At 41.4% G+C, this 15140-nt stretch overlaps 1 protein-coding gene across 1 annotated transcript; it reads right to left on the reverse strand.

Moving 5' to 3' along the window:
• Nucleotides 1-1800: 1800 nt before the first annotated feature.
• LOC306931541 (inactive pancreatic lipase-related protein 1-like) lies at nt 1801-14918 on the reverse strand (the record flags this gene model as incomplete). Its single annotated transcript, XM_079512946.1, has 12 exons — nt 1801-1903; nt 3618-3785; nt 4567-4681; nt 4924-5050; nt 7105-7223; nt 9207-9317; nt 9497-9616; nt 10077-10185; nt 10918-11052; nt 11304-11426; nt 13203-13354; nt 14897-14918. 12 exons carry the CDS (start codon nt 14916-14918, stop codon nt 1807-1809), a joined length of 1398 nt encoding a protein of 465 aa, XP_079369072.1. The 3' UTR covers nt 1801-1806.
• Nucleotides 14919-15140: the final 222 nt, after the last annotated feature.

Here is a 15140-nt window from a genome sequence, read left to right on the forward strand (position 1 = left end):
GGTACTTTTAGTATATTTTTTGCCAATACTTTAGTACTTTTACTCAAGTACATTTTGATTACCGGACTTACTTAACAGAGTGTTTCTACATTATTGCAGTATTGATACTTCTACTTAAGTAAAAATAAAATTTAAAAAGGTACTTTTTCCACCACTGAGGGATACATCAGAGCTAATGGCTACAGGTTACCTTTGTTGTTCAATGTGTCTCCAGGGGACCTAATTTTCTCTTGCCACCTACTGTAAATCTAATAATTAAGTATACTTTGCAAATTCATGCAGTCTTTAAATGCTTTGTTGGCAACAGAGCCACCCCCAAAGCTCCCAGCTTTGGGGAATCTAACTCCTGTCACTCCCTCAGACAAACAGACATAATTACAGGAATTAGCATGTTATTTTGTCATTAGCTTTCACTTTCAATGAGACAATAATGAAAAAGAGACAAAGACTGATGTTTTAGAGAGGATTTCAAGACACTTTCCAACCCCCACCTCTCCACCCACATATTCATCTTGCTGTTTTATGAATACTATTAATGTAGTCAAGCTTGAAGCTTTGAATATAGGAGAGTTTTTCTTCTGACTAGTATTGTGTCTCAGCTGATGGCTCAGCTTGCAAGAAGTCAGAGTGAATACAAATGCACTTTGTTTCTGCTATGATGGAAATGACAGCTTGCTTTTGAAAGGTATTTATCTTTGCAAGTATGATTACGGGGTGCGTGCAACTAACTGAAGCCAAAACAATGACACGCACGATCAGGACTTCATAAGCCCGCGAAAGGCCATAGACAGATTAATGAGCGCTTGTGTAAAGAAACGCGCTAACAAATACAGTAAGAGGAATACTGAAATTAGGCTTCTATGTGACACATTAGACAGGATTTTGTCTGGCTGCATTCTGTATCCAAACGAGAAAGGGAGAGGAGCGATCTCACCATGTAATTTACTGTTGATTGGTGTTTGCGCAAATGGAGACCTATGTCTTTCAACATTAATAAGTGTAATATTTACCCTCTCCTTTGACATGGCAATAAGGGAGAGTTGGCTTTGATAAGAAGGAAAGAAATGAAAGCAAAAATCTAAGCTCGGATAGCCTAATATGAGTCCATTTTGCAATTTGTCTTGTTGAACTCATGAAAGTGCCAGTAATGATGTATTGAGGCATACTGGATAAACTGCTATGATGTTTTCACTTCAGGAGTGATTTTTGTAGATTATGGTTGTTATAAGGAATGATAATTTTAAACTTGTCAATGGTAGGCCTATGGAGTTATTTGTCCTGCTTTGAAAGTTGCTGTGAGGATCAATTAATTTAATCAATTATTTGCACACAACAGAGCTTTTCGTGGACTGCTCGCCCCCAGCGGTTCTTATATTCTTGTATTTCGTTAGGTTAGGAATATGGTTAGGTGTAGGCATAGTTTTACTGAGGTTATGTTTAGGAATATGGTTAGGTGTAGGTATAGTTTTACTGAGGTTATGTTTAGGAATAAGGTTAGGTTTAGGCATAGTTTTACTGAGGTTACATTTAGGAATAAGGTTAGGTTTAGTCATACCTGGTGGCGACTGCTCCGAGGTCGCCGGATTTGGCCAAGGGCAAGCGTGTTTTGGGACTTTCTCTTTCAATTCTGTCCGTTCATTGGGCTTACTTTATTGTCACGTCGTCTTATATTATTGCTGTGTTATGCAAACTGGCACAAAGGATCAGACTTAAACTAAAGTGATTCAGAGATTAAATGCAACTTCTTTATTGAATGGCATGTAGTGGTGTCCCTGAATGCTGTGCACAAATTATGCTGTGCATAAATTAGGCTTCAGCTATTGGAGCACGGATAGGACCTGGGCATGCAAGCACGGTCTGGATTTTATTCTCTCTCACTGTTTCTGTCCCACAGAAGTTGTACCTGTAATGGAGGACAGAAATGAGCAAATTAGATGAAGCAGAGAGAGGTAGTGCAGTTGTTATGCCTGATTTATACCGAGCGTACACTGTACAATCTCATGTAGGCCTAATGGGTTCTGAGCTTGTAGATCTGCATTTTTGTTGTTGTGACACCGGTGCGCAATCGCGTATAAATCAGGCATTAGTGATAATGATCTCTAGGGGTAGGTCTTGTGAAATGAAACCGAACTGTTATGCATTCAACATGAAGAAAGTAATCTTATTTTATCGCACAATGAAAGATCTTCCAAAATCTTCCAGTCGATTGCCAATCATGACTGGCTTAAGCAGTATCCAGTTAAATTATTGTATTCTTTAAACGAAGGATTAAACCATCTTTTTTGTCAAGCCTTTGATTGAAGCCACTTGCACTGTAATTATCTCTTGTAGAGATCCACGGCAACATAGTTGGTTAAATTCTAAGACCCAATTTTCTGTCCTCCTTACACTTAAACCTGAACATAGTCGTTCACTTCTCTGGTTTATATTGTGAGCTCTATCTCAACCCAATCCCACTTCAATATGATTTGACCAAAAATGAGGAGTTTTAGTATAATCTAGACTTCTAGAGTCTCTAGACTATCCATCCTAAAGAAGTCTACTGGTGCCCTCTAGTGGCTTTAGTTAATCCATTTATATGGACGAGAAAACTATTTTGACTTCTCATAATCGCAATAACAATCTCTTAATTGTATTTACTTATTGTATAGCGTTGTATTTGTTGTCCGCTCTGTTGTCAATACATTATTTTGGGAGCTTTTAAAACAGTGTGCGGATCTCCTCTCTCCTTTCTTCTTCTTAAATGTGTTCCTATAATTATAAGGGGATGTTCAATTTAGAACTAGTTCTCCATGTCTCATCATTTAGCCACTAGGAGGCATACAGTCACGTAGACGGATTGCTCTTGCTTTACACTCTGCCAGGGGCAGTGGGCAGTTGTCAGACCAGAGTGGGGTTGCAAAGAATGGCAGATGGGCAGACATGGATAATCTTTCCGACAGATAGATTGATTAACCCATTTAGACCTGAGTTAAAAACATTCACTTTGAAAGAATATATATTCAAAGATTTGCGCCACATTTTTACGATTTTTCAAAAATAGCAGATCTACAAGCTCATAGCGCGCCACTTGGTGGCGCGCTATGAGCTTGTAGATCTGCTATTTTTCAATAGCTAAATTATAACATAATGTTTAAAACACCAAAAGGGGTTCCCGCCCAGAATGGCTTAAGAAAGCCATAGATAACTGGGTGGGATATTAAACGTGTCACCAGCTAAATGCTGATATTTCAGCGAATTCTTTCTTTTTAAATCGGACATTGCATGGGTCAGTAAGACTCTGACCCTTGCATTCTTTATAGGTTTGCTTGTAGTGTTGGTGGGGCTATATGATTCCGAGGCAGCCCTATTCTACACTTGTAGTCTATAGTTTCTGTACACAGATAGTTGGTATCTCTATTGTTTGAAAGTATCTATATAAAAGATTAGATTCTGTTAGAACGGGAACATAGGTTTTCTATTAATCAAAGACCCATTTATTGTATCTACTTAAATAATTAGGTTCCCAGCTATGTAATTAAAATCTAAATAAACTTTCATGTGCAATTAATTGTACAGAACTGAAAGTTGTTGGAAAAACAAAAATAAACAAATTATTGCTGGAATGACCGACTTACATCTTCTTGTCTGCTCCTCTCAGCAACTCAATCTTAGATGCTCCATACTTGGGGAACATCACGTTGATAATGTGGTTGTTCCAATGGAACTTCACCTCTGTCACATCACCCACATCAGTCTCAACGTCGATAAACGTCTCATAGACACTGCCAGGTTTCATTACCCCCCTTCACAGATGGTTTGGAAAGAAGCAGACTGGTGGTGAGAACCATGCATGTTTTAGCAGAAACTTCACACCATTTCTAGTGTGCATATTTTCCTTTCCTTTGCATTCTGTCTAAAATTGCATAATTATATAGGCCTATTCAGTATTTTCTTCTACTGTGGCCTTTCGTGCTACATGGCCACTAGCCACAAATATCGAGAACGTTTTATAGACCAAGGTATTCCTCATGTTTATATTAGAGATGGAAAAAGATATTTCAATGAAACCATTTTGGTATGATGCTTTCTCTATTCCCATAAATGTATCAACAATAAACATTAATCGATTCACTTTTTATGCTCTAGAGCAGGGGTGGGCAACTGGCGGCCCGGGGGCCACATGCGGCCCCCACCTTCACTTAATGTGGCCCTCAGGTTAATGTCAGAATACTGATATAATATTGGTTTCAGCTGATTACAATTCCACAACATGCAAACATGACCCGCTTTAATTACTTCAGTCTAAATTAGTAGCTCAATGCTTCAACACAAATATAATTAAAGGCATTGGAAATTAAAAATATTAATTTTCAGGATTCTGATTAAAAAAATAGCAAAAATTCAAGATTTCAATTCGAATATTGCGACGCGTTTTGAGCTTGTAGATCGGCTATTTTTGCTACAACAGTAATATATGGCCCTAGGGAGTGAGTGTGGAAATATAGTGGCCCTCTCCATCGTCAAAGTTGCCCACCCCTGCTCTAGAGTCTAGTTAATATAGCTGTAACATAGAAATGCTCTTACACATGAATCTGATAGTTCTCAGTACTGGTCTTGCCATTAGATAGTGCCACGTGCATGAAGCCAGGATTGGGCCAACTGGGGCCATCCAAGGTCAACTTCATATGGTAGCTGTAACCTAGAAATGGAATATGCAGTCATTCTATCATTTTGCCCTTGCTGCTACAGTACTAGCTGCCACATAGCTGATAAGTACATTTTCTTCCATGCCAGGGTGTTATGAAGGATCACAGAGAGAAATGTCCAGCTGTCCACAATTCAGAAGTTTTCCAAATAAAAGGGCAAGTTCATGTAATCTCTTTGAACACCCATTTTAAAGACTTCCTGATCAGGGCCGGATCAGTCGGTGGAAGTACTTACGGCCGAAGGGCTTTGAACTGCCTGTGTTCAGGAAGAACTTTGTCTTGGAAATGCCATCAGTCACAGTGAAGTCAGCGCGGTCGCCCATCAGAGGGCAAATCGAGTCTGCGCATGGGAAACACAGTCCCTGTGAAGACAATGTCAGAGCAAGGTTTGACCAAGGTGCTCATGCGATAAAGATGTCAGGAGTCTGCAGTCAAACAAGCACACCCTACGTCAGTGGTGTGTGCCTTTGGGATTTTGTGACAACCACACATTATTGCAATATAATACAACTATGCAAAATGTTATTTAATTTATTTTTATTTAGTATATCAGTAGCCTACTTCATTTCCCAATGCAGAGGCAAATTATATAATTATAATTACATATACTATAATTATAAATAACTCTAATTTAGCATTTTCACATTTTCCGAGTGGTAACACGTGCTAAAGATTTGCCTGGATATGATTACAGGTGTGCCTTGAGGTGTTGACTTGTCCTTTGGTGTGCCTTGTGCACAAAATGTTTTAAATCTCCTATCTAGGTACCAGAATATGTAGCCAAATCGTATGTGGGTAACATGCATCCTATTGTGCAGGTTATACCCACTCATTAATACAGCAAATTGGGTGCTTTGGGAATTGTACATGATTAATGTTATATTTATGTTTATCTAATAAACGACTAGAACGAATGTGCTCAGCAAAGCACTGAACTCCACCAAGGCAGCAGTTTATCTATAAGGTGTTTATAGTGCCTCGTCCACTTTTGACCAATAGAGGGTATGCACATAAATCGAGTGGAAAAGAGTTTAGCATGGTTTCATGTTGTTTAATGCAATCACTTTTCTGTTTGGATGTATGGGCTGTCAAGGCCAGAAAGTCGTTTTTTGCCACTCAGTAGGTGTTCCCGCATAACTTCCGGGCATGATGATGATCCATTCATAACTGCTCAAGATATCGCGCTCGGGCACACAGACGGGTGGACAGACAATTCGCTCTATTATGAGCAACTGTAGTATTAATATCTCTGCTATTCCGTTGACGTTATGTTCAAGGTGAAACACGAAATGGGATTTAACATTTTAGGACACACCACCTTCAGCATCTTTACGCCTCACTGTGCCGAATCCCAGGGAGCTACAGTATAACCTTCCTGATCTCACTATTTCACTCCCATGTCAACGCCGCTGGATTTCCAAGCACTCCACAATAAAGACCTCAGGAGCTTTTTTCCTACACCCGTACATTAAGGTATCTTAGGTTGCCACGGTGCCACCTTATAAATATGGATATAGGGATAAAACGGTTTTATACCGCTTGATGGTGTGGGAACAGTCTTAAGTTTACAGCTGTCAACCCGGGGCCGGAGGAGTATCACCCAGCGGCGTTTATGAGGTGAACAACAAGGCGGCGTTGTCAACCCTCAGCGGGGACATAGTCATATGAGGTCATGTTCGGCACTCCCTTGGCCCTGTTTGATTGGGACATGGGCCTAAAACGGGGATAAACTGTCATTAACGCCAACAGCTGCAGACACAGTCCCTCACCACTGAAGGCATGAGGGAAGCCCGTCCACGTCGCTTCCATCACTGCCACAAAAATCCAATCTCGCCGAATCAACTTCTAAAACCGAAGAAACGGTTCACAGCCGTATCAATGTCATACACGGTGACAGGTGGCTGCCCCCACATGCATGCTGCTACGGGGGATTATGGGCCCCGTCCCCTCCCTTATGGGCCCCTCCTCCATCTCTTGTCCCATTCGATAGCCCTGAGTCACTTTTTAAATGGGGGATATAACCTACTCCAAATGCCTCTCCTATGCCCTCTTTTGTTTTGTGCACAAATGCTAGACCCAAGACATTTTGTGAACAGTGAGATCCTGAGTGTTCATTCAACCAAAGAAAAAAAAACTATTTCGCCCAGGGGTCTATACTTGGTCTGCTCCTTATTGACCCCCTCTACACCAAATTCCTTTGCTGAAAATAGGCCGATCTACAAGCTCACAAATGTGGTGTGTTTTGCGAGCTTATAGATGGGCTATTTTCACCAAATGTTTGAACTAGGTTTCATGTGAATGAGTCTAAAATGTTATCTATACTGGTACATGTCATGTTCTATGCTCTGTGTTGAATGAACACTCAGAATGATGGGGTCATTAATTACGCACTTCAAATTGTGCCCAAAACACTTACGGCAACAAAACTGGCCTCGTTACCGCATGGATATGCTGTAAAGCCACTGGGTGTTGATATGCTGTCGCTGTAGTACTGGTAGGATCTGATGTGGTTGCAGGCATCGAACTTCATGGTACCTTGCAAAGGAATGGAAAATGTGACGACCGCGAAATGGAGAAGGAGGGAATAAGATGATGTTATAAAAAGGGAAAGTGTTAGAGCGAAGAGAAGAGATGTAGAACATAGATAGACGATCTTGACTTTCAGCTGTGAACTAATGACCTCCTTGGAGCAGTCAAGTGAGGAAGGTAACGGGGAGAGCAGAGATTCTGTTGAAAATGAAGTACTGTAGACTCGAGCACTGATTCCCAAACAGTGGGTTGCGGTCACATTTTTATGGGTTGCTTTATTTTTTTGTTTCCTATATTTTGTTTATTATTATTTCAAAACCTTTATAAAAACAAAGATTTTCATGAATTAAAAACAATTCAATGATTTTTTTTTCTCCCAGTAATTTCATGAAGAAATCTAAGAAAAATCTAAGGAATTCCATTCCGTGAAAATAGCCGATTTACCGTTTGTAGCGTTTACAGCTTGTAGATCTGCTATTTTCACTAGTTTGGGTCTCTGGCAAACGTCTAAGTTCTATTTTGGGTCTAGAGCGAAAAGGTTTGGGAACCACTGCTGTAGAGTTTGAAACAGAGAAAGAGGAGATAAGAGAGAGAGACACACACAGACAGACAGACAGAGAAATAGACACCATGATGGGAGAGACAGAGATAGAAAGAGGTCACGGGCTGTGTTGTTTTGCTCCCAGCATAGGGCAAGCACCAGGCGTTCCAAGACCTCCAGCTATGTGACACTGGCTCCAACTCTCTCTCTCTCTCTCTTATCTATAAGATCAAAAGTGGCAGATTCAGCTGTGCACCCCCCAAACCCCGACCTACCCCCTCCCTTCCAGGCACGGCACCAATGCCGCCACTTGAGCCCCAACTGCACTGCGGCACATTTCAAAAGGAATCTGTTGTGGGTCATTTTAGAAAATATTTGCTCAGATAACGTGGGTCCAACTGGAAAAACTATGCCATAGTTTTCTTTTTTTATGACTTTTCCTTTGGGACCAGTCCAATATTTCATGGCCTGTTATGCGTAGTAAGATAGAAAATAGAGGTATATGAGTCATTGTGATATGAATAGGGAGAGTGCCTGCATGTGTTTATGCTCACACTATTATCTTTAAAACAGTTGCCTTGCCAGTTCTTAGCAAAGATCAGTTGGATATAGAATGCATTTGTTGTTCCATTCCATAATTTCCATTGGATGAGTTTGCGTATAAGAGTGACAGGGGTATAGAGGATGCAGTTTTGGCCTTGGAGGCTTGGACTATTTTCTTTTGAAACACTTGGACAATAACAAAGCTCATGCACGCCTTCTTGTAGATTTCAGCTCAGCATTTAACACAATACAGCCACATCTCTTAATTAAGCGGCTGAGGGACCTTAATGTCCATCCTCTTATTATTAGATGGTACTATTCATTTTTAACTGAATGTACACAAAGGGTCAGTAGGAATGGCACTACATCAGAGCGCAGAGCGCTGAGTACTGGAGCACCTCAGGGCTACGTTAGCTCACCTGTCCTTTTTACTCTGTACACAAATGAGTGTAGAAGTGGCAACCCGAACAATTACTAAATGAAAAAATTCTATAGCCGCACACTCATAGCTGCCAATGCCACACGTTTATTGAGGACACAGAGGAGAAACTAACGCTTCGGACATATATAGTATACTGCCTTCTTCTACGCTGAAGAAGGCAGTATATCTGTCCGAAACGTTGGTTTCTCCTCTCTGTTGGCTGGCACCTCATAAGGACCAGTGTGCTGTGCACCCTTTTATATTTTGTTTTGTCATTGATGTGTTGTGTCTGGCTGCAGCAGGGGTGAAAGCCCAATACAAATTTCCCTTGTGGACAATAAAGTTTACCGTGACCTTGACCTTGCTGTAATTTAAAAGTGGAGGCGTGTTGACTTGAAGTAGTGTTTTACTTTACCTCTTATGTGTATTTTGAGCATCCAGGTAAAGTAGAGAGTCCTACAAATGTTGGGTGTCAATATCTTACCTTTCCAGATGGCATCAAGGTCACCTTTGGTGTTCTTGGAACAGCCAGGCATGATTTCCCCTCCGTTGGGATAGAAGTCAATGTGGCCGATAGCTTCAGACATGCCGAGGCCTGATGTGGAAGCACACTCATTTTTATCCATCTGTAACAAATTCTCACTGCCACAGAATTTCACAAAATAACCTGTCTAAAGACAGAAACCATTACATGTTGCGAGGAAACCAGAGTTCAAGCTTCTTCTGTCTTGTGGATATTATTTCTGTTATCATCAAATTGAGATGTACACGTACCAAATTTGCTGTGGAAAGGGAGTCCGTCGCTGTGAATCACATCAACAAAGGTGGCGTCGCTGATGTCCAGACGCACAGTGGCGTTACATTCCTGGAAGTATGGTTCCACTGGGTCAAGTCCTGAGAAATGTACAGACTATAATATGACCATCATCATGTAGTCATGACTTACTGAATGATGCCACATTATGTCAACACTTTTCAATATATGCCATTAAGGCCAATTCTAAATCAGTATTTCTCACTTTTAGGTTTTTTTTTTATTGTCAAAAATAGCAGATGTACAAGCTCACAGCGTGGCATGAAGTGAGCTTCATGTATATCGCCTATTTTTGAATAGCAAACGTATAAAATCTAAGATGAAACGGGTGCTTTTCCGTTTTGAACGGGATATTTATCTCATAGAATTAATGAAAGAATATAAAATGCGTCCATTTTCGTTGGCTTTTGTACAGAACAGTATACAAACTATATATTATTATATTCCAACAGATTTGCAAAACCATGTTTATCGTAGCATTGGGAAAATGACAATCCCGAGAGCTCGCTGTCCCACTGTGTGAGCTGCTTGGAGGCTTACCAGTGATCCGTGCCAGGCCTGGGACCACGGAACCAGTATGTCCTGCAGCGTGGGCCCCCATGCTGTGTCCGATGATATGAAACTTGTCGGCCTTCTGCTTGTAGAGTTTCTGTGCCACGCAACACGGTCACTCATGTTAGAGTTATACTTCACACATCATGCATGTCCTATACAGCTAGTCTGTCTACTCGTGTCAATCTGTCTAACACCGGGGCTCCACCGGGCGCGTCAGCGTCGCGTCTCCGTCACCGTCAGGGAATGTTCCCTTTTTAATCAATGAAGGGTGGCTCCACTGCCTGCGTTGCGTGACATTAACGCGTGCATTCAAATTGAACCGGTGCGTTTTTTGACGCATGCGACGGAGACGCAACGCGTCCGGTGGAGCCCTGACGTAATGGTTCATCATTTTGTCTTCAAGTCTGAGTGTACTCAAACATCCTCATGTCAATGACCCCCAATTTATACAGTAACTATGTATTTGGTCACAGACCCCCATAAGAGAAGATTTGTCAACATAAAAAAAAAATCTATAAGCTAAGCTATCGACAGCTTGTAGATAAGCATTTTCTGAATAGCCAAAAAATGTAATGAGCCTTAAATGTTTAAACTGTTCCTCATTTTGCTGGGGACCCCCTTGAACCCCTTCAAAAACGTTGAGAACCCGTAGTGCATGGTATATTTCAAAATGTGCTGCTGGCTACTTCGATTCCATTGTTGCAGCCAAGTAATTTCATGCTTTACTAGTTATAGTTGTATGTGTTGTCCTGGTGACTGCATAGAAATAAGGTTTGATCTACTCCTAAACCAGCGCTTGAGTTGGTGTATGTATGTATGTATGTACCATGATGAGGTTGGTCATGTGTGCCACCTGGGCACCCACTACCCTGGCATTATTGGCTGCCTGTGCGTACTCTGTCCTCACGCCCGTCCTCCACTCCACGGCAATGCAGTTCACACCATCCCGCTTCAGTATAGTCTGTGAGGAGTGACATCAGACAGAGACATCATTACTGAACACTGGAACACTTCACTTGGTTCCCGCACGCACGCACGCACGCACGCACGCACACACGCACGCACGCACACACACACACACACACACACACACACACAGAGTTTCCGTGACTGACTGAGTCTTATTCATGCATAGTACAACATAGTGCTGGTGGCATGTGCTTTCATGGGATCGTTCCATGATAGAAGAGTTCACAGAATAACACCTCCTACCTTGCACATCTCATGCGTCCATTCTTCCTCGCCCTCTGCCAGATAGCCATGGATGATGAATACAGTCCTCCTGTACCCGCTGTAGTTTGATATCTTGAGAACGGCTTCGTCCGGTTTGATCTCCTAAACGTGCATGTTGTGATGTTTAGAGTTTTGAATACATTTGTCAATTTTAACCACTTAAAACAAGGCACGAGCTCCCTTTGTAAAAGAAAATGTTTATCTCAATTCTCAATGGAACTCACCTGTATAAATAAAGGTAAAAATACAAATAATTTAGAAGAAAGATCCCTGGGCCAGGGTGCACCCCCCCCCCCCCCCCCCCCCCCCCTCCCTTTTCCCTCTACACCAAATATCTCACCAAAGTAGATAAATTATGGTTTATTATGGTTTATACAATAAAGCACGCACATGTATCCACTCACTGAACGCCATGAAGATAAGGTCTGCACACTGGCTGATGCTCTAAAACTGGCCTGGCATCATGGCCTTCAGTGAGTGGATACATGTGCGTGCTTATCTTTGGCTATTCACATTATCACACTAAGATTACAGCGCAAATCATTTGTAGAGAGATTTTCTTTCATGGTGTTCAATAGCTCCATGGCCATGAAATGAAAACATGTCCCCAAAAAGTGTGGACCCAAAACATGCCAGGAATATGGTCCATATAGCATAACAGAGCCACCGGGTTGAAGCATTTAGGCCTGTACCATTCTCTTGGTGTACGACTGTCTATTTGTAAATGGGAAAGATACAGTATAATTGTAGGCTATATTAGCAATAAAGATTGACACATGGTATTAGCGTAACGTAATTATAGCCACCGACTCCACCCTCACTGCCTGCCTCACAGAAGTAAAGACATGGATGCAAAATAAATTTCTCAAAATCAACTTCAATAAATCGGAAATAATAATATTGTCCGGTGATAATCATCACCGGACCCAACTCACTGACCCAAGACTTTTCACTCTCCACTGTCACACCCTCCACCCATATCTGCAACCTGGGCCTCATTCTCCACCCCCACCCTTTCATCCCTCCCCCATGAGTCCTCCATGTAAACCAGGTCACCAAAACTGCCTTCTTCCACATCAAGAACCTTGCCCGTCTCCGGCCCTCTCTGCCATTCTCTGCAGCTGAAACACTCATCCATGCTTTCATCACACACATCCCGGCTCGACTATTGCAACAGTATCCTCCATGGCACCACCTCCAAAGTCCTCAATAAACTTCAATATGTGCAGAACTCAGCTGCCTGCCTGCTCACCAGTATCCGTTCCAGAGACCATATTACACCAGTCCTCCATGACCTTCACTGGCTCCCGGTCAAACAAAGAATCCACTTCAAAATACTACTCAACACCTACAAGGCACTGAACAGTATAGCTCCCCCCTACCTCTTGATGAGATGATATATACTTTATTAATCCCCGAAGGGAAATTGAGGCGTTATAGCAGCATAATGTGATTAAATACAAATAAATAATTACCATTTTAGGATGGTGACAATATTTAAGTTAAGAATATCTTTTTCTTGGGGTCATGTGATCAGTGACATCACATCAGTGTACTCTTTGGCCTGCAGAGTTGTAGATTTGTTTTAATTTCTATAACCCAAATGTTGATGTTACATGTTCCGTATAAACATATGGTATCAATCAGTATCAATAAACATTACATCGTTTAAATATACATATTGGTGTTAAAGCGACGTTATAAATTGGCCTCCATGAATTTGCGATATGTTTTTGGTTTGTTTTCCTGGATATTCTTGACTTGTCATGTTCGTTATTGTTTGTTACATGTTAGGAATATAACCAACTCCGAAACATTATTCACTGCAGCTGAGCAGCAGCAATATATGGTTTTCATAAAGTACAGCCTTCCACTTGCCTGGTAGAACTTGTTCGACTTGGTGAAGAGGAAATAGCGGGTGCCAATCTTCTCAGGGTCCCAGGGCAAGCGGATGGCCGGTCTCTCGACCGTACCTCCCCACGGGGGCTGGTCGTTAAAGCAACCCAAGTCACTGAAACATACTTCGGCACCTGTTAATGTTGCACAGACGTCACTCCCCCCCTCATACAGTACAAACCAAATATATCATATCACATCTGCTGTTGGATATAAACCTTGAATGACCGAAGGACCATTCTTATAGTTAAAACAATATACAGTATAGGCTACTTATCTCTCTCTCTCTGTCAGTCTCTCTATTTCTATATAAAGTTCAAGTTGTCTGTCTTGTCTGTGGCTCTGTATAAATATGCTCGTATATGGCCATGCCTGATGTGTGCGCGCAAATTGAGTGTACGTGCATTTCCTTGTGTACTGTATTTTAGTATCTGCATGTGACTTTCCACTATTTCAAAGACAAATATTGTACTTTTGACACCACTATATTTCTAGGAAAGGTAAAAGAGGAGAGGGGAGGGGAGGGGAGGCAGAGGGAGTGGGGGAGAGGGAGAGACTATTTCCATGAAATAATAACCGGACCAATGCTGGGTACAGAAACCTGAACACGCTGAATGACACAATGCTTTGCGACACGTCAGCACAATAACACCGGCAATCCAGGCAGGTTTTCTGATGTCATCTATATAAAGTTCAAGTTGTCTGTTTGTGTTTCTGGACAAATATGCCCATACGTATATATGGAGATCCAAGACTTCAGGAGAGAGAAACGGAGAGAGGTAGGGACAAGGGGAGGAAGAGAGGGCATACCTGTTCCACCCATGCAATAACACAGTATACATTATATCAAGGATTCCCAAACTTTTCAAAAATAAAATAATCATATTTGAACTGGAGACCCCCACCCCGACAAGCACTTTGAACTGGGGACCCCCACCCCGACAAGCACTTTGAAGTGTAGGCATTAAATTTAGTTTGACTCGGTTCCACAGATAAACATTGTGATAGCCGAATTACTAGTTTACAGCTTGCAGTTCGGCTATAGTTTGGCTATAGCTTGTAGATTAGCTATACAGTAAGTAATATTTGATTATTTTGGTATTTGGTATTTAAAAACGTTAAAATTAATTAAATTGTAACTTTAGAAATGTGCAGATACAATGTTTGCACTTATACTGTTACTTTTTTAGGGCCTCCTATTCCCAGCTTTGTGTGTACCCCATAGCAATGATTGGCTGAGCACGGAATTGAGGATAAAAAGTGAGGACAGAATGTGATGATGTATGGTGATAAGAGCTGCCCTCACTTCACAGTGAAGTGTGATTTTTTTTGTTACTGTTGAGTGAGAAAGCAATTTTGCACATTAAGCTAATCATCCGGGGACAAATAATTTGTTTGGGAACCACTGCATTATATAACAGTGAATAACATTACATATGATGCCAGTGGAATTGGAAAAAGAGAGTCAAATAAAACAGAACTTGCCATATGCTGTGCCAGCCAGGCAACACAGCAGACTCAGGGTCCAAGCAAGAGACATCTGGAAGATTAAAAGTCATATATTGATTATGTGGGGACTACACATTTTTCTTCTTTTTCACTATACTACACAGTGTGTAGTAATACAAAAAATGATAAAAAAAAAAAAACAAGATGGCAAAAAGCAAGTGACTTACCTTGTGGGTAGGAGGAATGCATTTGTGCCAACATTCACTACCTCTTATATACACACAGCAAGGTGTGCTGTCATTCCCACGCTTTGATGGGAAACTAGCAGGTGTGGGGCCAGGAATGAACAATGTCATGGTGCTACAGCCTACATGTACAGTAACGTTTGCTTATCTCTATTTACCTTCTTAAGGGCATGTAGAGTGCAAGAGTACATGCTTAATACATGTGTAAATTCATGTTAATGGACCT

The sequence above is a fragment of the Electrona antarctica genome, assembly GCF_951216825.1.
Source record: "Electrona antarctica genome assembly, chromosome: 10".
Lineage (NCBI taxonomy): Eukaryota > Metazoa > Chordata > Actinopteri > Myctophiformes > Myctophidae > Electrona > Electrona antarctica.